This window comes from Micrasema longulum, unplaced genomic scaffold (assembly GCF_059751315.1).
Source record: "Micrasema longulum isolate JH-2025_06_02 unplaced genomic scaffold, ASM5975131v1 h1tg000228l, whole genome shotgun sequence".
Lineage (NCBI taxonomy): Eukaryota > Metazoa > Arthropoda > Insecta > Trichoptera > Brachycentridae > Micrasema > Micrasema longulum.
The window spans coordinates 969-24,576 of record NW_028277433.1 but is presented as its reverse complement, the minus strand read 5'-3'; the positions used below and the strand labels follow the sequence as shown (position 1 = coordinate 24,576).

At 31.4% G+C, this 23,608-nt stretch overlaps 1 protein-coding gene across 1 annotated transcript in view; it reads left to right on the top strand.

Annotated features, from left to right (window-relative positions):
• The window catches only part of LOC148283485 (uncharacterized), a gene marked incomplete at its 3' end in the record, with an annotated part of 140,466 nt that extends 135,758 nt beyond the window's left edge, over positions 1-4,708 (top strand). Inside the window, exon 4 of the mRNA XM_088243772.1 lies at positions 4,561-4,708. Within this exon, the coding sequence (XP_088099898.1) occupies positions 4,561-4,708 (148 nt within the window). The remainder of the gene's footprint in view (positions 1-4,560) is intronic.
• Positions 4,709-23,608: the final 18,900 nt, after the last annotated feature.

The following is a 23,608-nucleotide window of genomic DNA, read 5'->3' as shown; positions in this document are numbered from 1 at the left end:
TCAGTCATATGGTAACATTTTTGTTAAAAGTATAATTATTGTTACTATGCGTACCTTTTGATTGCTTAAATCACATACCATTCAATAGTTAGTAATTGATAAACATGTAATTAACACCTTAATTGCATAAAACATTCGGGTGGGTATTTTATCTTGATAAGTCGAGGACGGTTGTCTTCTCACGTTGTGTGTGGTCCCTGCTCCCTAGTCCCGAATCCCATGTTCTGTGTCCCGCGGAGGAATAAAGGAAGGTTTGTATAAAGCGATTAGTGACGTAATGAAGCGTCCTCACACGCGTGATGGTATATTATCGGATTATCGGCAGGCCGCTTCTGATCTTCCCTTAGGGGATTCATTATCCCTTCTGCGATTTCCTGACTACAACAAAAATGTTTTTGTGGATTACAATATTGTAAATAGTATTTGTTTATTTTAATACTAACTTATGTTTTCTTAATAAATAAACTATCTTTGGGTACGTCCAAATGTTTATAGTCGGGCTGTGTTTCCTCGCTAGGGAGTTATTTAGATCTAAATTTGATGCAACAAAAAGGGAAAATACGAGTATCTTTTGGAAAGGTATATAAATGGTGAATGTTACACAGTGTGTAAAGTGGCCATTTAAACCAGCCAATAACAGGTCATAAGCCCTGTAAATGTCTAGGATTTCATATTTCCTTCGATGTTTTCCCTCTGTTGCAACAAATTAAGATAACAATCAATTAAATATATTTTTTATAATTATCTAGATGATCTTATGATCGTCTAGAGTACTTTCATATCTTTAGTTTAGAATTCAGAAGGATTTTGGCTGGTTTGATATTCTTGCACAAATTAATATCTAACTGTATAGATGCACATGATATCCTTGCTTAGATAAACCTTAATGTACCTCGCCGTAACTTGCGTACCAATCCTGTCTTTGCTGTGGAAAATTACAAAACAAACATCGGATTATTTTCCCCTCTGCCAAGGATCCTCAGAACATTGAACGAAATCTCACTAAACGGTACTGTCGATGTGTTCCTACAGCAAGGGCAGGCATTTAAGAAGCAAGCGGTGTTGTCTCTCCTGACTCGCGATGTCACACTTGCTATGTCCGCCTAGATTATGCCATATTTATACCCTTTGGTAATTATAAATTTTGTAAATTTAAGTAGATTTTCAGACTGTTTAGATTAATTATTGATCATTAATTCCAATCTATCAGGGTTAACTTAAGCCTGTTGATTTGCTTTATAATAAAACAAAAAAACTTTTACATAAAGCTAAGTAGGTGCCAGTATAGGGCTCGTATTTTGAACAGTGCGCTATAACGCGTATTTAGTACGTAAAAACGCGCTACACCTTGCCTTTAATTGCGTTCGGAATACCAGCCCAGGGACATTAAAGCATTTTTAGTATAAACCCTCATTTAAAAACAAATATTTCATATCGACTTTCCCAAAAATTGAACCCGAGACCTCAAGTATGGTATGCGTACGCGCCCACCATTAAATGCACGGCGGACTTTCCTCGATTGGATTTCCTTTTTCAGGATTTTTACCTGAGATTACCGTATTTTGTGGACGATAAGACGCATCAGACCATAAGACGCATCCCAATTGAATTTTCAGAATTAAAAAAGTGTGTCTTATGGTCCGAAAAATACGGTAATCATCGAGGCAAAAACACTCGTACAGGATTGTGGTTCCATTTCACACATACAATTGTATTCTTCGTCTGGCAGGACGCAGACAATATATTTTATGTATCGCGGTCTTATCTGAAAAAAGATAATATGTATTATATTGAGACGATCGCGCTATGTTAGTTATCCATGATTTTTCAGGTTCCTACATCGCACCACCTCAGCATTCGGTAGTATTTTGCTATCACTAATATGGAAAACATCATAATAGTTTTTTGACCAAATATGTTCTCAAAGGATTTGAGATTGGGTTGGAAGAATTTAAATTTAACAGCAACGATGATATGTTGTTTGATTTATTATCACATCAATACTCTCTTAATCTATTTTTCAGTGTGTTTTTTTGCACATTCCTATCGAAAATACCCCTTTGCCGTTGATAATCTGCATGCCTCTTCAATTTTTTTAAAATAATTCATTTACTTGATTGAAGGTTTATCTGGGCTCAGATTTCAATGGCAGTTGTTCGTTGTTTTTTTTTATTCTTATAATTTAGTAGCTGTTGCTTTGATATTTTTAATATACATTAGGTTTCAAAGGGTGTGTTTTTATCAATATGGAAAATAAATGCCAGTTGCAAATACGTACTGAAATCCATATTATTAAATAAAAAAGAACAATTGTACAGAAACCATACATAAGTTTAAAGATGTTACAGGCCAGACGGAATTTAACCTTAAATAATGGAAATAATAACAGAAGGAATTACGTGCCCTAACGGAAGTCGAACTGTCAAAAGGTGAATACCATTTTAAGCAAGATTACGGATTGCAATCTAGCGGACGAACATATGTATATGCCATTGAGAAGATTGCCAGCAATTAGAAAACAAAAATTTGACATTATTATTTGATTTATTATAGCAAAAATAAAATCACAAAGTCATTGTTCGTTGAAACATACATACGGTCTCAAAAAGGATTAACTTTTTGCAAATTTATATTTGTACATCGGCGGGGTTATTGTTAAATGGCAATGTTTTCCAACCAACGCAACGTATAAATAAAATGTGCATTTTAAATAATTCAGTTTCGAAACGTATGCGAGAAATAATCGAATAACAAAACAAAATGGATACAAAAAAGAGAAGTAACATAAATATAAATTAATATCGATGCTAGTCTGCAATGGGAAAAGGGAATAAAGAGAGAAGAAAAGAGGAAAGATCGGTAGAGAAAAGAGATGTTTCTTCAGGCGTGATTTTAACAGAGATACTGTATCTTCGAGAGTGGATGGAGATGATTCCACAGTCGAGCTGAAAGGACACTGGATGATTTTGAATAGGTTGAATTCTGGATTGGAATTAACAGGATGATCAATTACAGTTTACCGATGAAGATACTTTAAATTTTCATACAAATATAGGTACACATTTTCGTACGGAAAATTCGATTTTACTTTGTAGAAAACTGAAGATGACTCTGTTACCTTTCCTTTGTAATAGAGTTATCTTAATTTATAAATAAATTAAAAATTTCTGTAAAAATAATGGAGTATTTACATGAATATGTCTTGAAACGTGATCAATTACTGGTCACCAAAGAAGATAGTTAAAATATTCATACAAATATACACATTTTCGTACAGAAAATTAGATTTTACTTATAGACAATTAAAGGTAATTCTGTTAACTTTCCGTTTTAGTCGGGGCCAAGGTATCTAAGCAATACTTATACCGATCACATGTTTAGGTACTACTCGCATTGTTATTGAAATACACAGACAGGTATCATAATACCCCAAATTGATAAACGCACGTCTATTTTATGTTTATTACAGAGTGAGGAATGATAAAATATCTTTTTCGCTGAATTCCCTTCTAATTTCAACCCCTCTCGTTTCCTTGTATCATTGTCTGTCAAGCATACATTTCGTCAAATGTAGACCCATGTCAAATAATTATATTTAACACTTTATTATCGTCCCTTTCAACGCTAGGGGCTTGGAGTAAGGTCAACATCGAGATGTTATTCGCTGCTGTCATCTCCGATTTAGTATTATCAATTTTAAATTCACAATTTTAACGGTCATAATTTCAGGATTTGTATTTTTTTAATGCAAAAACCGTAATTTTAAATTAATTAAAATAACATAACAAACAACAAGATTTTTTTTTCTCTTATTTGGAAAGGTACAGCCAATTAAAATATAAAGTAAATTTATAATTTGATTTTAACAGTAAATTCAACCTGTTATAAAATTTATGTGTTAAAACATTTTAATTATTTAATTAAACATTTATAATTGTCTTATCGAGAATCATGTTGAATTTAGTTTATTCATATTAAAAAATATAATAATATAAACATGGAAATATTATTTTGAACTTAGTATTGTTCTTTGTAATAGTTTTATCTAAATAATATCAAATACTTCTAAAAAAATGTTTTGTCTTTCCTTGAATACGTTTTTTGCCCAAAAATATCTTGGGGATAATTATTGTATAAATATATATATATATATATATATATATATATATAATATAAATTGTGTACTAAAATCTCTTTTAAGCTTTCCTTGTTATGGCGTTTCGTAGACTTTTATAAGGCGGTTTATTTCTGACTTTTTATAGTCCTCGAGTTTGTTACACTCTCTTTAATGAATACTAAACTGTTTCTATGAACTACTTACAAGCAATTTATCTTTTTTTTTTTTTTAAAAACCTTTATTAGCATAAATAAACAATACATTCAGTAGAAAAATGGAACACTTACGGTTGAACTTGCCAAAAAAGAGTCTAGCTCTTGTGTTTGGCAAGTTTACAAAATAACATAACATCTGTTTACATGTTTAATAAAAAACTATTATAAAAGTAGAAATTTTCGCTATGTTTTATTTTACACTAATACTTTAATTTCCTTTATCTGCAGGTTATGGGAAAACCTTCGGAGTCGAGATTCAGAAGCGGCGAGGCGAGACACGGGTGCGGGGCAAAGCGAAGGGCGGGACCCCCCTCCCCGTCCCCCGCCCCTCCTCCCACACCCCCTTCGCCCCCGGCGGACGACAAGCAAAGAAAGGGTAAGATTAAGGAAATCACTTTTATTACTCCAAGGGCATTTTCTAATTGACAATTTAAATACGGATAATAGACCCATTAAGATCAAAACGGAATAACAACAAAGCCGATTTCGTGATATTTTGAATTATAATTTTTGTTTCAAATTCAAAAACCAATGATCTAAATTATAGTTAATTTATTAGTCATAAAAAAATAGAAGTACAGTGGTGAATAACGTTTTAATTTTTATTAAAATATACTAAACGCCGAATAGGGTACATCATTTTAATTATCTTAGTTTTTACTTATAAATTAATTAATTAATTGTTATATATATATTTATAAATAAACATACAATGTGTCTCTTCCGAGGTGTCTCGTGCCGCAGGCACTCCCAGGACATAAATTATTTGATATTTTATTCACTTATTTAGGAAAGCTTTTATACATAATATTTCCAAGGAGTTTTGGCAAAACTTCATTTCGGAACAAGCATATATAACAATATTTTAAATACGCATTCTTCAATGTTGAAATTTTAAGTAGTATTAAAAATTATTTAAAACAATCGGAAAATTATAATCGAGGTTTTCTACAAAACCTTTTTTCTTTATTTTGACGCGTAATATTAAAATATGTTTTTTTACCATCACGTTTTACTTTATGTCGCTCTTTTAATATTGGTTCTTTGATACAATTTAACATTAAACATAAGCAAATATTTTTGAGTTGTTTGTTTATTATTATTTTTAATATCGCCCGATCTTAAACGGTTTACGTAAGATACACTTTTGCAAGAAAAATAATCAAATTTATGTGCATAAATTACCCTCACGTGTATTCTCCGGAGCTCAGTAAAACAGATATTATTCCTCTGTGTTTTCCGCTTCCTCCATTTTCACTAAACGCGCCACATTACCCCACTGACCTTTTGTAATGCCCTCTTGACACAATACAATCACAATAAAGAGCTTTCTTTCCCCCTCGCCAACTCTGAGTATCGAACGAACGTATAGAGAAAAGAGAGTAAGTGTGTAGCCTGACATGAGAGAGGTCCTTAGGACATACAAAGGAGACTAATATTAATAAGTACACTCGAGACGTATCTAATTTTCTACCCCCGTTTTTTCCGTGAATGAGTAATTAAATAGCATGAATATCAGAGTGTAAATAGAGAGACTATAAATTCAGGGAACATATAAGTTTTTACTATATCTAGGTATATGAGCTGTGTGTTTTATTACGAATAATTATTACTAACGAACTTGTGCCTAGATAAATTCGTATATTTAATCAAAAAAGTTTTCAGCGCTGATTTGAGTAAAATTTATCTGTTTATTTATTGACTTTATTAGTTTTTATATTTTGGTAATAAATTGTCTTGTGACAGTATACTCTACGGGTGTAAAGGTCAAACCGTTCTAGAGCGGCACTGCGCGGCACTCTATACAAAATTGTATGCATTATTTGTGCAGCGACTCCGTAGTGCTGTTTGACCTTTAAGGAAAGAAAAAAATATTTCCTGAATTGTTTCAAATTTTCAGCCCTTATTGTGCACATCCTATTGTGCTTTGTCAATGTTTTATTTACATTAAGATCACTGAATTGGATTTACATCAGACATAAAACCTTTTTTATTCATTCTAGATTTATTTGTTTCATCCTTTTCCTACACGCGATGGCTGTCCGTTTCTTAGTATTTTCTTCTTTCAGTAAATATTCTTATTTTCTCCGCGATATTCAATTACCTTCTCCGACTTCTGACCTATTTACGGACTTACCTCATCAACCCTCTCCCCAGATTTTCTATGTAGCTTAGCTACAGCCATTACTGAACAAAGCCCCTGCGGAAATAATTCTGGGATTTACTTCCTGAATCCGCAAAGTAACTCATTGCTATTTTGATTCTGCTAATCGTTTATGTATATCACCCCGCTTTGTGTTATTATTTTCTGAGCTATTCGACTTTCTAATCGACACGTTTTGCATTTGAATTACTGTAAAATTTCTGACGCCAAATGAAATATTCACTGCAGTAGGTGTCTGTACTGCTTTTATGCGATATTTGTATTAATCAAATGGTTTTTTAAAACAATGTACATACTTACGTCGAAACGAATATGTTATTCTCAATTTATCACAAAAAGGTCTGAATTCTCCTGAAAAAGAGAGCCTCTGTCTCTCCGGGTATACATTATTATAAGTTTATCGAACGTTTCACCATACAATGTAAACAGTTTTCAAAGGGGTATTACCCCACCTGCTATTAGGATTTCTTTTCTGTTAAAGCAATCAATGGCACGCGAGCGGGGATAAAAGGCTCACACTACACACTATATACATATGTATACAGTATGTTAGTAGATCCTATAGACGTACTCTTACATCCCGACATTCGACTACTTTGGGTTTGATTGCTTTCTGTAGAGCTTACTACGTTATTTATCGGCGGAGGCATGATAACCCATTCCTGAATGGTAAACATTGGGGATTACATTATACTCTTCTTGTGTATCTGAGCTGATTTTCCCGGCTATGGCGGTTCCTGATGAGATCTGTCAATATTGGATATCTATACGGGAAATCGTTTTCATCCTAACGTAACGACGTTCATACGGGGCGTTTAGGGGGAAAAACATATTTATAAACTCGAACGAATCCATTTATTGCCAATGTTGTAATTTGTAACTCTCTTTGATGTATTTTATCGTATTTATTTAGATAAAGTAACAATATTCATTCCTACCTTTAATATCTGTTTCTATCTCATTTAGATATTTGGAAATACATTATTTTCTCATGAATATGTAAATTTATATTGAAAATAACTGGAAACATTTGGAAAAGCACGAAAATTTCCCTTTCGTCTAAGTCTTATTATTGCTTTGTCTGTGAAGAAGAAAATTGAGAAAATCCTTCTTTTCAATTTACATTAGTTACGAAGCCTTTATAAGCGAATTCCGTCCCCGTGCTCACACTGCCCCTTTTCCACACTGAACCTTCGGAGTTTTTCTTCTTTTTAAAATACTTTTGTTTTCCTACTAGCTTTAAATCAAAGTAGTATATGTATCTTGCACGAATTTTATTTTATTAAACAATTATTATCGTAAAATTCAGCTCAAAATTGTTTCTTCAGACAAACGTGATTTTTTAGTCTCTTTAATAATTTATTAGCAACGTTGTTTTTATTTCATAAAATTTGGAATATACGTTATTAATATTTGAATAAATTGAAATGAAGCCTAATGCGGTAGTTGTAAGGCTTTTACTTGTTTTACCTATATAAACATAAAGTCAGAAATGTATTAAACTAAAAAGAAGGAAATTAAAATGAATTCAGAAGAATAAAATTTAAAAAAATAAACATGTTTACGTATCAGTAATAAATATATGGGTATACATAGAATGCGCGCATATACCGCTGTTAGTGGAGAGAACAAAAGTGATTCTTTTCCCATCAGTTATATTAAAAGAATTCTAAAATTAGAAGAAGTTAGAAATATAATAATGAAGAACGAATACAGTTATGTAAAAAAAGGTACACAATTTAAATCAAAATAGTAGTATTAAGGTTTTTAAATTTAAAGATAACTAATTGATGAATTAGGAAGTTGAGTAGTTTATTTTTACTTTTTATTTATTTGTTAAGACTATTTAAACTAAGCCAATTTTTTTTATTTATCGTATTATTAGCGCTATGATTTTTTATTGTTTTGTATTTCTGAAATTACTCCGCGTGTAACTTCTTAAGTTTTCTTCAGCTTCTTCTCAGTCAGTTCTGCCAATTGGTCCGTTGACGTCAATTAAACCGGAAATCTTCCACAACTCTCTTATCGTTGGTTGATTTATATGAACTAGTGACGTCGTTCAAAGTAATTCGTTTTTATTAAAATATTTTTTCGTACATTTTCAGGAAACTTTGCTGTATAATTTAATGCTCTAATTTCACCGCTCGTAATAAAACATTTTTGTATCTAATTTCCGTTTGGGCTTAAGTTCTTCATTGATACACTACCTTTTAAAATTCAAAAGTGTTATTTTCTTTTATTTTTTATTATGAATAAAACATATAGTACAAAAAAAACATATACTCCCAGGAGTTATCAAAAAACTCATTTGGGACTGTACATAAAAAAAATTTTTTTTTTTTACAATACAAAATATCATACATAGTTAATACATCCGAAATAGTAAGAAAACATTATATAAGTAACATAAAACATGGTACTTTACACCATCTATATAAATTACATTAATAATCGTCACTATCAAAAAGATTGAAGTAATATTTTTTGATTGCGACACTTCTGGATTTTCTATTCGACTTTTCTTTAGCTCATCAGGCAGTTTATTAAATTCGGAATGGCCAATATTTTTCAGAGACCTTCTGCCGAACTTTGTTGAGCGAAACTTAGACACGGGAAGATTCCCCGAGTAACGCGTATTGTAATTGTGAATATCATGACCAAATGTGTATTTTAAATTTGTGTGAGCAAAAAGGTTTATGATATTCAAAACAGTATTGGTTATGTCATGCAGTGACATCACCTTGAAAGGAAGTATTTTTGTCTCTCGGTATTCTTGACATGGTAATCCCATTTCAATCTAAGAATGTTTCTCAGAGCTCTGTTCTGAAGAACTTGTATTTCCGAGATCTGATTTTTGCTAGCAAAACCCCATATACATGATATATAAGATAGGTAGGAATGAATCATAGCGTAGTAGACGGCAAACAAAACGGAATGAGGAAGCAACCCACGAAGTCTATGCAATACGCCGGTTACGGGTGCTATTTTTAATTTTACATGTTCAAATTGATAGCTCCATGAAAGTTTGGAGTCAATAAATAGTTCCAAGTATTTAGTAACATTGATCTATTCAATATAGCCACTTCCGAGAGAAATATTGATATTTAAGTCCTGTTTGTTCCCAAAAATCGTGTACGATATTTTTTTAACATTCAAACTTATTTTATTTAATCTCATCCAGTCAGCTAGACTATTAAAATCTGTCTCCATTATATTTTCGAGTTCTTTTAGGTTACGACTATGGTAGAAAATAACAGTATCATCTATGTCATTAATATGTACGAGGAACAAAAGTGGACCAAAGATTGACCCCTGAGGAATTTCACAAGTTATCCTATCCTACTCAGATTACTGGATTATTTTCCAACTTGAACCGCGCAATATCTGTTAGTAAGACAGTTTATATTAAATATATCTTCATCATTTGAGTATTCATTTGCAAACGTTTGAATTCTCCTTATTGGCGAGCGTGCACTGTAGTTTGTTGCAGAAACATTAGAATAGAGTTTTTAAAATCTGGTTACCCGGCCATGCACTCGCAAGCTTATAAGTAGTAACAACTGAAAACAGTCAAATATTGAATTTAATATTTTAAATAAAAATAAAAAATCATTTTGTTTCTTTCTATTTTCCAATGTTTGTACATATAAATATTTATTAACGTATGTTTAATATATAGGTTCAACTGAATACCTAATTTAAAATTAATGAAACGTAAAAAATATTTGATGTAAGTTATTTTGTGTTATGTTATATTTTACTATGTTATCTTATTTTATGGTTTTTTTATTTTAAGTATTTTTTATTGGTAACTTATTTATTTTATTGTATTTTAATCATTGAAAGTAACCAACTGCCATTGTAACAAAAAAAAACAATATAAATAAATAGAAGTTACGAGTATTACATCAGTAAAAATGTATGTTGAACTCTTTCGATATTATTTATATGCATTTTATAATATGGTGACCATATAACCGCGTTGTATTAAAGTTGGCTACTAATTATGTTTCAAGCACGTGGATAGGTATAACAAATTAAGCTAACCGCGAATCGTATTGTTTACTCACGCAAGATCTGTCGGATTACGGTGTTTCGTCGCATTTTCATGTTGTTTCACACATCGTATGCAAATACTACGTCGGGGGTGTGTTATTATCGAATATTCAATGTGAATGCCGGATTGTGAGGGCTCTCTGTCGAGGGTACAGAGCACGGTGCTTCGTACCGTGTTCGGCTTGTTTCACGTCACTCTTCACGCGTGTGTTTGTTCACAATACTCGGCACCCGGCACCCGGCACCCGTGAACTGGGTACGAGTGCCGAGAAATTACTCACCACATTATTACCGTGTGTTCTATGCGGCTGATCCCATTGGATAGGGTTACATATGGAGGGAAGTGAGTCGCTTTCAGGAACTGAAGACTGAAACTTATTCGCACTGTAAAAACTAATTGTTCCCGCTTTAATTATTCATAAAATTATGAACTACCATTTTTCCAGATTTGAGTTTTTTATTGTTATCAGCTTTACTTACCGAAATACTTACCCACAGCGGGAATCAAACAACCCTCAAGTTTTCACGTAATACAAAAGAGATAGAGAACATTTTAGAGAAGGAAATATGGAAGTCTAGGCATTTAGAGGGCTTTTGAGCTGTCATTTGACACAGTTGGTTAAACGGCCAACTGTGAAACTGGCGTCACGAGTTCGATTCCCGCCAGTTGCAAGAAAAAAATCCAAAAAAGATTTTTTCTCTGGTCTGGGTCTTGCGGTGTAATTTTCATTACCTTCTATCATATGCCCTCTACCCACCTGCCGACAAGCCTCGAACCAATAGAGACTGGCTAGTTCAACAAGTGTGTAAGGTGGCCATTTAATCCATCCGTGTTAAATATTATGTTAATCTTAATAATTCCCTATAGGGTGAAATCCAGCCTTTGTCTACAAGCATTTGTACATATTCAAAGTATTGTTGGTTAACCCACCCATATATACTCACCCTCACCAACATGTACAATAATAAAACGGATACACTAAATTTTTTGTTACTAAAACTAGTACTTAGAGTAAATATTATTAGGTTATAATAAAAGTTATACTCGTAATGTAATTGAGACACATTTAATGTATATATTTCTACCGACATATTGTAAACATTGTATAAATCCCATAATGTGTTTTGTTTTTATAAGAAAAATAAAATTAAATAAAATAAACCCTAAAATAAGGAGATTTTTTTGTATTTTCTCTTTTAAGCGGGCGTGTAGTAAAATTTTGTATTTTATTTATTTCACAGTTTTAAAATGTATCTAAGTTCTTTATTTCAGGTCCCGACTAACTAGGTCCCTTTTACATGTGTTTTTTTCATTCAATGACGCTTGAACACCAGTATGATAAATAAATGCGAACAAAATAAAATCTACGCTTAAAGATGGATGTTCCCCTCCGGGAAATGGCACGCGCGCGGCGGTTAGTTAGTATATGACCTACCCTATCTAACAGCAACTAAATAACTTTTTAAACAAACTAAACAATTAAATGTAACTGAACTCTTTAAACTAGAATCCTTAAAGTTTATTCATAAATTAGCCACTGATGTAATTGTAGACGAAGAATTAAAACTTTTAAAAAACAGTAGTAAACATGAACACAATACGAGAATATCAGAAAAATATTATATACAACCTTTTAAAACGAGAAAAGGACAATCGAGACTAATAAACCATGGACTGAAATCATACAATAAACTACCAGACAAAACTAAACAAAAGACTCGGACAACCTTTACAAAAGATGTTAAAAATATTATTATTAACAGTAGAATGTGAATTTTAAAAGTAAAAATATTTTGTTAAATGTATGTAACCCGTAAGGGTTTATCAATGAAATTTAAAATAAACAAAATAAAAAAAAGTTAGCTATTATTTGCGGAACTTTTTATTCGAATACTGTGAGAATCCAGTGCATTCTGCATCATACAAGTTTTTAACGAGACCACGACAGACTGACGCGCGGTAAAGTTAGTAAAATATTTGTTTCCAACCAGCGCAGTGCAGCGGCCGTCTAAAAGTTATCCCTCCAACCTTTGTACGTATTTTCAAATCTGTTTCAGTCTATTCAGTTTCGCAAATTGCGGTAGCTTTCCCGGCGATGTTTGTCTATCGCGTAAGGTAGTTGGATCCAATTTGGTAGCGCCGTGTTTCGTTGAAAAAGTCGGATGTACGGTTTAACAGCGTGCCCGGTCGTGATGTTAGTGAGAAAACATGTTTATGATGTATTATTGGATATTCGGCTCGTGAGAATGCACAATATGTATGTAGCGAGTACCTACGGACCGCGGGGCCAAGTTAGGAGGAAAACATAAATACAACACTAGACGGTGTCTCGGGTGCTGAGACTGTTGAGGCTCATCCCGGGTATCCGAATATCATGATCCGGTATGGACGAATACTCGGCAAGTGTCAAGGCCAGATCAGATATGGTAAACAGTGCGATAAACGAACTCGTATAGTCTTAGTTAAAGGTTACCATGGTGCGTCTGCACGTCTACAGTCTAGCGAGTTCACATGTAGCGAGCTAGTTAAGGAAACGCTTTACCCATATTTTTACAGAACTGCGCGTATTGTGAATAAAGTTCTAAACAGAAATCTTAACAAAAACACATTTTAAATATATTACAACACAGATGAAGAACATGTTATAAAATGGGGCAATGGGAAGGCATTTACAGGGCTCGTGACCTGTCGTTGGCTGGTTTAAGTTACCACTTTACACACTGTGTAACATTCACCATCCTTCCTATGCTTAAACATCTATTAAAATTAATCTAAACGTTAATATATTGCATTAATTACATATATTATCAATCAAATTTTGGTCTATTTAACATATAAAAATTTTGTTTTGTGATTATTAGTGTTTACATATAATTAATTGGTGTAAGATGTTTTATTTTATGAATTGTATATTTATTGTGATATCTTCTCCTGTTTGTAAACTGAAATTAAAAAAATAAATCTAAATTCAATATTTTGAGATTGTCCAAATGTTTGTCCAAAAGACTGGATTTCATCCCATAGGGAGTCATTGAACATTGTTTTCAGGCGTTGCCTAGTATATGAAATAATTCGATCAAATGAATCTCTTCACAACAATAAAGGTTTTAGCTCTTCAACTTCACTAAAATCAACAGATGAAAGAATTGAAGAAATGTGGTTTTGTAAAGCGGCCACTTAAACCAGCCAACGACAGGTCATAAACCCTGTAAATGCCTAGACTTCCGTATTCCCTTCTCTAAAATGTTCTACATCTCTGTTGTAATTTATTAAATCTAAATTCCTTTAATTCTTCTCTTCTTTAATTGTTAAATCTACATTCTCCTTATGTTGGTCTTTGTGAACTTAAAGAACTGGAACCCTTAATAATGCGGGTGAGATTCTAAAATAATTATTTCACGTACATACTAGGTAACGCCTGAAAAATCCCTTTAAATTTTTATACTTCTTCTTGGACCAGCTGGTTTTATCAACAATATTTTTAATTTGTACAAATTTTTTCAGAGTTTTTAATATTATATTAAACATTTTTTTATTAAAAAAATAAATTCTTGTGGCTTGTGTTGTACAACCTGCGTTTTCAATTCAAAAAGCTCTTTACTAGCAAAAATATGTGTTATGTAGTTTTCAACTTCTAGCGAACGTGTCGTATGGTTAGTATTTCTATATAGTACGTATGATCAACGTAGATAATATAATTAACGTCTACGTATATTATTATATGGGTAAATAGATATTTATTTTATTCTCATTTATTTGTAGATATATGTTACGTGGTTTAGTTTTTCTTCTGATAATATTTTAATGTGATCATGTTAAATATTTTTTAAGGCGCACGTAAACACTTTTCTATCGTGTTTTTAGAATTGCGGATCATACCTATGTTAGCGTTGTCCGTCGCATTTACAATTTGAAATGCCGCGTGTTATTTATTTACCTAATAGAATTGAGGTAATCAACATGAATTTTAATCGTGTCTGATATGGTTTTTTACGTGTTTTATGAATCCATGATCTGGTCTGCATTTGATCTGAAATTTCCAGTTGGCCTTGGGCGGTCGCCGGTTCGCTGCACTAACGCGGAAACGTTTTAAAAACGTTTTTTTGTTGTTTTTATCGCTCGAAGGACAAAAAATTGGACTCGTAACCCCTTCAGTGATAAATGCTATCCGTCACGTGACGCCTGACTCGTGAACTTAATGCCTACATTGAACAAACTATTCTCATTGTTTCACGGTCTTACTTCTTGGAAAAAGATCCTTCGAAAGCGACACTTTAACTAATTTGATACTGCAATTTCCTACCAACCACTTTTAAATATATGTTGTTACTTTTAGTTGTTCATTTTTTAATCGTAAATTTAGTTTAATTATTAGGTGTTAGCATATAATTTTTTGTTTGTTTTCCAAACTTGAAAATGAATACCAGACGTAATAAAAAATGGTAAAGGTTATACGACAAACATACAGGATGTTATTTAAACCCTGACACATCCGAAACCACGATGATCAGTATGGATAAAAAGACATATTAACATATTTATAAAAATATTTAGAACAAGAAAATTTTTAAAAATAATATATTTATTAAAACAAATGGTTGCTTACGTCCGAGAGGAGAAGTAAGGGGAGCTCGGTTGTCGGTGTATCAGACACCCCCTTCCCCTCTCGTTTCTCTTCTGCAGAAGTAAGCAACCATTTGCTTTTTTTTTATATTTAATTTTTTTAAATTTTATTCGTTCCAAAAAAATATTTTAATGTGCCAATATGTCTTCTTGCTCATACTGATCATCGTGGTTCGGATGTGACAGGGTTTAATGAACACCATATATATATTTTATAAACACATAATATATATAATATATGTATATATATTTATCGGCTTCGTGGTGTAAAGGTAAGCGCGTTTGCCTACCATGGAAGGGGTCTCGGGTTCGATTACCGACATGGTTGATATGACATATTTATTTAAAATGGTGTTTTTACACTAGAATATTATATAGTTCCTGGACTGATACCTGAAGAGTAAGACTGATCATCTACCTTCATGTAACAAAAATGATCAAGATACGCTGCAATAGGTATACAAATGCAGTGCCCTATGCACCATTAGGTGCGGGAAGGGAATGATGAAAGGTTATACGTCATTCGAAAGTAAATTTTATGCCCTTCAAGATTTTGTGTTTACTTTTACGTTGTAATTATTATTTTATTTAAGTAATTATTTTATTGAGCCTTCAAAGACGAAAGTTGGCATTTAAGATACCTCTTTCTGTTCACGTTTAATCTAGAAAATAAAGCTGCTAGCGATGTTTGCACGGTGTATAGTGAAAACGCAATGAATTATTGACTTATTTGTAAAATAAGGAATTAGAATATATTATTTATGAATTTGTTGTAAAATAATGAAGGCGAATACTTTATTGACTAATTTATTTATTTAAATCTTAAAGTAGGGCACACATATCATACATATTGTTATGTGTGTTCTAATAATAACATTGCAAATATATTTAATTTATAAATTGTTTATCACATATGTCTTGACCATTATTTTAAATTTTGATATGTTTTTTTCTTCATAAATATTTGTTGAGATATTTTTTTTGTTGTGTCCCCTTCATATAAAAAAACCGATGCAACTTGTGTCTACACCAACAAATTAGTTATGAATGTATTTTCCGTCATTATTATAACCTTTACCATTTTTTTAAACTTCTGGTGCTCATTTTTAAAATTGGTAAAATCTGGCGCAGCTTATGTTAACATCCAATATGTGAAAAAAAAATCTACAAGTAGGAAGGTATAAAAATTTCGAATCATAAGAGAAATGCCTATGAAATGTATTTAATCAGTCTTATTTATTTTTGGACGTTTTTTTACGTAGCCATATAAATACATTGACGTGCGCTACGTAAAATGATCTATCTGCCAATCTATTACATACTTTGCAGGAGAGATCTTCACAGGTTTTATCATTATATAGTTTTGTTATTAATTATCCTTTGTATTTGAATGAGGAAGTTCATTGTTTTGTTTTTATTTGCTGTAAACTAATCCAAATATTTTTTTATATATCGAATTATCAGCGCTATGATTTTTTAAAGTTCCCTTAAAAAAATCCGCGTGTGACGTCAGAGGTTCTTCTCTCTCAGTTCTCCCGACTGGTTCGTTTGCGGAAAGCAAACCGGATACCCTTCATAGCTCTCGTATTATTGGTTGATTCATATGAACCAGTGACGCTGTTCTAAGTAGAACGTTTTTATTAAAATATTTTTTATTATTCTTTTCGTACATTTTCAAGGCTTTCTCTAACAATTTAATGCTCTAATTTTTACCGCGCCTAAGAAAACATTTTTGTATCCAATTTCCCGTAGGGCTGAAGTTCCTTATCGATGCGTTTTTAAATTATGTTTTACATATTTATTTATTTTTTCTTATGTTTAAAGATAAAGATTATATAATAATTTCTTTCTTATTTTATTTGCATTTTTTAGATCTTAATTTTAATAGGTACTTTTAATTTTCTTATTTTTATTTTTTTCTGTAGATATGAATCGAAATTTTTGATTTACTGTATTTTATTTTTTATCTTGTTTTGATTACATTTATGAGCACACACTATTTATATATCTGTTATTTTTTTTTCTTATATTAAAATATATTTTAGTAAATTGCTACTCTTTAATTTTAATTGTATTATTTTACTCTATTTTCTTACTTTAAAAAAATATATTTCTGTAAACTGTTTTTATCTGTTCATTATTTTGATTTATTTTATGTTCATTATTTTATACGTATACAGTATTAAATCTGTACTCTTTTTATTTGATTATTAATTAAAACTAATGTCTGAGCACCCGATGACAAACTATTATTGAATAGTTTATCGGGACAAAATATATTTTAGTATTTTGTTTTTTTTATAATGTATTAATATTGTAATAATGTGTTTATTTTATTGAATAAAGACTCTATGAAAAAAAAAAACCTAAAAACGAAAAATCTCATATCGTCAACAATGCAGTTAGACTACTTTGAGTACGGAACGTCGATATTACAAGACAGTTTTTTCTGCAAGTGTAATTATTAATAAAAGATTATAACTAACCCTTCAAATTAAATTGTTTTTTTTTTAAAATCAATATCGTCGACCAATAAATGATTTTAAAAATTTTAAGTACAAATATCTTTAACATTAAGCTTGCAGTTTTCATTACACATACGATTGCCACTCTTATTTACACATAATATGCAAAATTTAGTTGTTTACGTGTATTTACGTATTACATAAAAGTTAATGTTTGTTGTACCGACTGTAAAATGCATTTGCTGGTATAAAAAGGGTGTTTACTTAATTAAAATAATGAAATAATAATAATAATATTGTTAAAATCGGTAATTTTACCTCAATTGATTTTAATTTGGGTACGTGTACCTGGTTAGAAGGTCAAATTGAATTGCAAAGCACAATTACTGTGGTCGGGAGACTGGTGCAATCTTTATCACCATCAAAATACCATTACCCCTATCATAATTATTTCAAAGCAATAGTTAATTATCAGATGAATTCGACCTGAGCCCCAATCACAATTGGAAGTTAAGTGTTATCTTCAATTGTCCATGAAGTAAAATCGTAATTTTTTTAACCAAAAATATGTATATTTTTATGGAAATTCAAGTATCAGTAGTAAGTTATAGAAATATTCGATTTTTGAAACAGAAAATTCCATTTTACTTTATGGACAGCTGGCCCACCACATACCGCACACCGCATCTAAGGACATAAGTCTCCTTGGCGGTGCCCACATACACGGAAAATTTGCTCATTGTCAAACGAGAAAAGCTGCCCCAAGGAGCTCTCTGAAATCTGGTAGCCATAGCATCATTGTGCTGAAAGAAGGTAATCCAGAAGTACATAATATGTACTTCATCGGATTGAGAAAAGAGGGAAGTGAATTTTTCACTGACTGGGATTAAATTTATTGGACATGATCAATTTGCCGAAATGATTACAAAACTTTTTAAAAGCCTTGAAATTCTTTTTGGAAGCCACCAGATCTGTACATCCGATAGGACCTATAACAGGGCCACGGATAGTAGCGAGAAGCTCAATTTGGTAATCATAGAGAAGGGGAAAAAGACAAGACCACAGGGTGTGTTCAGAAGATTTGTTAGGATATCACGAAGGGGAGTCAACAATATTAAAAACAAATAATTTTTGATTAAATTTACCATGACCTGATAAAAAGTGCGTAGTCCAGTGATCGGGGATAACGCAAAAAGATTATAAGCGCTGACGGATCGAAGGAAAAAAAGAAAGGTAACCCTCCCTGAAAGGGAACATTGCCATCGCGATTGCCAAGCATTAAGAAAAGCATTTAAAGTTTTTTTTTTATATTCGATTGAGACATTCCTTCAGTTGGGAGTAGACGGACGCCACCAATAACAGAGGAACGCCTTCTTTTTAGGACTTTATGGACAATTGAAAATAACGTAATTTCTCGTTGTAATACGGACCCTGACCGTATTTACAATTATATCGTTTCGACCTTTATTTCCAACAGACAACGGAATCACCCTTCCTCTATCTACAATCTACGCTCGGTTAGCATAGGGCAATATATATTATTGGTACACTTATAATAATTACAGCATACCACGATCCCTTTTCATATGCCAGACACTATGAAATGAGACTATGAAATGTTGAACTAAACACCGTTGTTAGTAAATATATTTCTGGTTTTGAAACCGGGACCTCGATAGCTTGCAGGCTTATTCTGTCATAATTTCGTTTCGTAAGTTCGTTCGTTCTTCATATATTCATCTCTCTCTAACACAATCAAAATCATATTTTGCTCTCGCTCCCTCTCATACGAAACGAATGAATTTATGAAACGAATTAGTTTCAGAATATGGCCACTGACGGGCTCAACACTACAACACCAGAAGGTTTAAAATAATACTATTTTAAAATTTACTCACCAGTAATTTTTAATTTTTGGCAAATAAATTTAGAACAATCAGGTGAACTACAATGTATTTTATAGACGTTTTTAGTATTGTTTATGTTAACATAGAAAAAAAACACTTATTCGCAAAAAGCAAAAATGTTATATGCATACTTTATATATCAAAATAGTCAGCGTGTTTGACTACCATAGTGAAATATTTTTTTTTAATATTTTTTTATACTGCAATATTTCATAGACCCTGGACTGGCACCTGAAATGTAAGACTGATCATCTCATCTTTATATAAACAATCAATTTTCAAAATTATATTTTCAAGAGAGGGTTTCAGGGCTGGATTTTCCCGGGGGAGGGATATACATTGGAAAATCCTCAGTGCTTTTTCAATTATTTGAGTCGGTGGTTAATAAAATGTTTGTCTTTTTTTTTTCGTTTTTCGTGCTGTGTTATTTTTTAATAATATTGTCTTTTAATGTATTACAATTGTTTTTCCAAATATTTTATTTTTATCGAAATCATACAAAAAGTAAAATACAAATTATCAATTCCTACTGAACTGCATAAAATGCAGTTCGTCAGCAGGTGCTTATAGTTAAGTTCTTATATATATATATATACATAATCTTATCTCTTAAACAATATAACATATAAAAACTCTTATTTCTATGGGAAAAAAATATATGTATTTCCATGTGCATCAGAAATATGTTACACGTAGAGAAAAAAAAATAATTGTCCAAATAAAAAAAGGAAAATTCGAAAAAATTCAATATAAAGAAGCACTTTCCAAAAGCCAGATTTTCAGCATACGTCTTTCTCATGAGCCTTATGTATATATATTTTTTATATTTAATGGGAGCATATTATACATTTTTGGTATATTGTACTTCAGTGTTCTTTTCCCGTATTTATTTTTGAATTTAGGGAGAGCTAGTCCATCTACACTAGTGAACCGAGAATTTATTTATGTATTCAGATAGAGACGCATGCTAAGAAACCAGTTTGGACCATAGTAAAGCTCTAAAGGATAAAATATTTATAGATTTGTACAACTAGGATATTGGAATATCGTGTCGCTGAAAGTACATTTTTTTTTATTTATTAATAATTTGATCATTGAATTTTGTAAGTTCTGAACAAGGTTTATGTTTGTATTACTTGAAAAGGCATATGAGGTTTTAGCGTATCTTATAATTGATTCTGAAAGTGACAAATGAATTATTTTTAAATTACTATCAGGGACATAATATTTCAAAATATCCATTTTACCAACAAGTCTATTACATTGTTATATTGGTTAAGTTTATTATTTGTCTCAACTCAACACAGAACTTTGGTTCCACGGAGTTAGGATTTGCGTCCCAAAAAATAGCTGAAATCGTCGAACAATGACGGATGTGCGAAAAATGTGACATAGACTTTTTATTTATTTCTTTGATCTTGAAAAGGTTATATGGAGGCTTTATATTACATGTTTAAAAAGTTTTGAAAAATGTAACTAACCCAATCAAAGATAATCGTGATATGACATAAAGTGTCCAAAAAAATTAAACCGCTCTCTTGTAAAGTTGAAGAAAATCACACGTGTCGTTTTTCTAAGCTCATAACGAAAAATAAATAAAATTATGTTTTGAATAAATAAATAAATTCACCGATGCAGCGCTCTATTCATTATTGGGTGCGGAAAGGGGATTGCTGATGATACTTAAAATCCTTTGACTTTTCAGTCTTCAGTAGAAGTATGGCTCTCAGCGAACAATAAGCGTGTCATCTGATACACCTTGTCAATCTTCGCGTAGAGAAATGTCGGTTTTCTTCCCGCCAGCGTCCGTTCAGTTGTCAGTATGATAATTTGACAGTTCTGACATACCCGGTTCACGCCTCGAGCATTTCTTCCAACCCTTATACTTTATTTACGAGAGTGATCATTGAATGACGATTGTTGAATGAGTGTGTCTGAAGTGAAAAGAAATTGCTTTTCGATTTAAAAGCCCCTGTAAATCTCATTTACGACCTCGCTCGGATTTTTCGATTAGCATTTATTATTTTGGTAGTAAAGTAGTTTTCAAACAGTAAGGAAAAAATCGTTTAATTTCTGTATGCGTGTAAGAGAAAAGTTTTTATTTTTAAAATTTTTTTTAGGAATACAAACAGGTGCACAAGTATACATGTTACAATACTTAGTTTGAGTTTTTCTACTGACATTTCTTGGTGGAACCGCATTTTTATTATAATAATAAAACTACGTATACAGTTTTATTCCACTTTTATTTTTAATTTTTACCAGCGACCGGGTTTCGTCGTGACCGACATCAGTCTGACGACATACGTATTTTTATTATTATACTTATACATAGACCAAGAAAAAAGAGAATACATAACAAGGCCTGCCATCCAATTGGATGTATACATTTAAATTAACTCATATAAAATTATCCAGTCCTATTTAAAATTCTCAACTCACTCTTTGACGCGCTTGAACTACTGAGCTCAAAAATGTCCCAACTAGAAACCTCAGACAAAACTTACTTTTTCATGCCGAAAACTATTCAACTAACTATGGTTTTCATTCCCCTATTCCCAGAATTCTTAGGTCTGCCAGCAAACATACCAGTCTTGATTTCTTTGATAACAAGTTGTCTTCTTTCATAAGATCACTAAATCAAATTAAATTATAAACACCTTTCTCCCGTTTCCACTCTCACCGAGTCTACCATATACTTTTATGTCTTTTTACTATCTTTTATTTTAATTTCCCATGTATACATATGTCTTTAAAAATGCCCATTTATTTAAACAATATGAAAATGAAATAATCATTCATTCAAACAATATTCTTTAAAAATGAAATGGAAAGAAAAAACAAGTAGGTAGTGGGAAGGGAAAATAAGGAAAGTGACAAGGAGTGGTAGAGGATGAATGGTGGCAAGTGGGTGTGTAAAATTTATAGACCTTTGATAAAATGAATTAATTAATTAAATTATAATTTAAAATAATTAAAACAATAATGGACAAATTAAATCATGATCTAAATAATGTATTTCCATGGCTAAAAAAATAATTGATCAAAATTAATTATAAACAAAATATAGGAAACAAAAGAATAGAAGTAACGCCGTCAATTGTAGTAGATAATGAAATACCGAATGAAGTTTTTATAATGAAATATTTAGGTGTAATGATGGATTCCAAACTTACATTTTATCAAAATATTAAGATGGTACCGAAAAAGATTGCAAGAAAAATACATTTTAGGAACAATTAGAAGATTTGTTTATAAGGATTCATGCAGAATTGTTTATAACACAATTATTGATCCACATATTAACTGTAGCAGCATATTGTTTTTATCAAACCAAGAAAATTTATACAAACTAACCATATTATTAAACAAAGCTTTAATAATCATTTTGGAAAAAAAACCGTCACACAAGTGCAAATTTGATGTAAAATGAATTGAAAGTACTAAACAGATATACGATGATTGTGTAAAATATTATTAATTGTAAAAAAACAGAATTTTGAAAAAAATTAACATGATCACAATACCAGAGAAAAGGTCAAAATCAAACTCTCGCTTAGAAAAAAGGCGAAGTCATGAAATTCAATTTTATATAAGGCAGTAAAAAAATATTATAAAATGAGAAAAAACATTTCTGAAGAAAAAAACATCAAAATTCAAACAGAAGCTTAAAAAATATGTGTTAAATAACTTGTAAATTAAATGTATATACTTACATTTTTATTATTATAGCACACATAAAAATATGCTTATGTATGCCCTATTTCAAGATGAAAAAATAACTTACAGTACTTACACTTATGTTTGGTTTTTTTTTAAATTGTGTTTGTACGTTATTATGTGGGTGCTCATACCAATCTAGTTTTCTTTTAAATCATTTCGTAAATGTAACAAAAACAAAATAGGTGAATATTTACTTATATAGTTCCTAGTAAAAACATCACCTTGCATATTTTTTATGATCTGATTTGTCCTATTTTATTTTATTTATTTTTATTTTATTAGGGAAATCAACAGTTCTACATACATATTTTTAGTAAACAAACAGATATAGTGTATA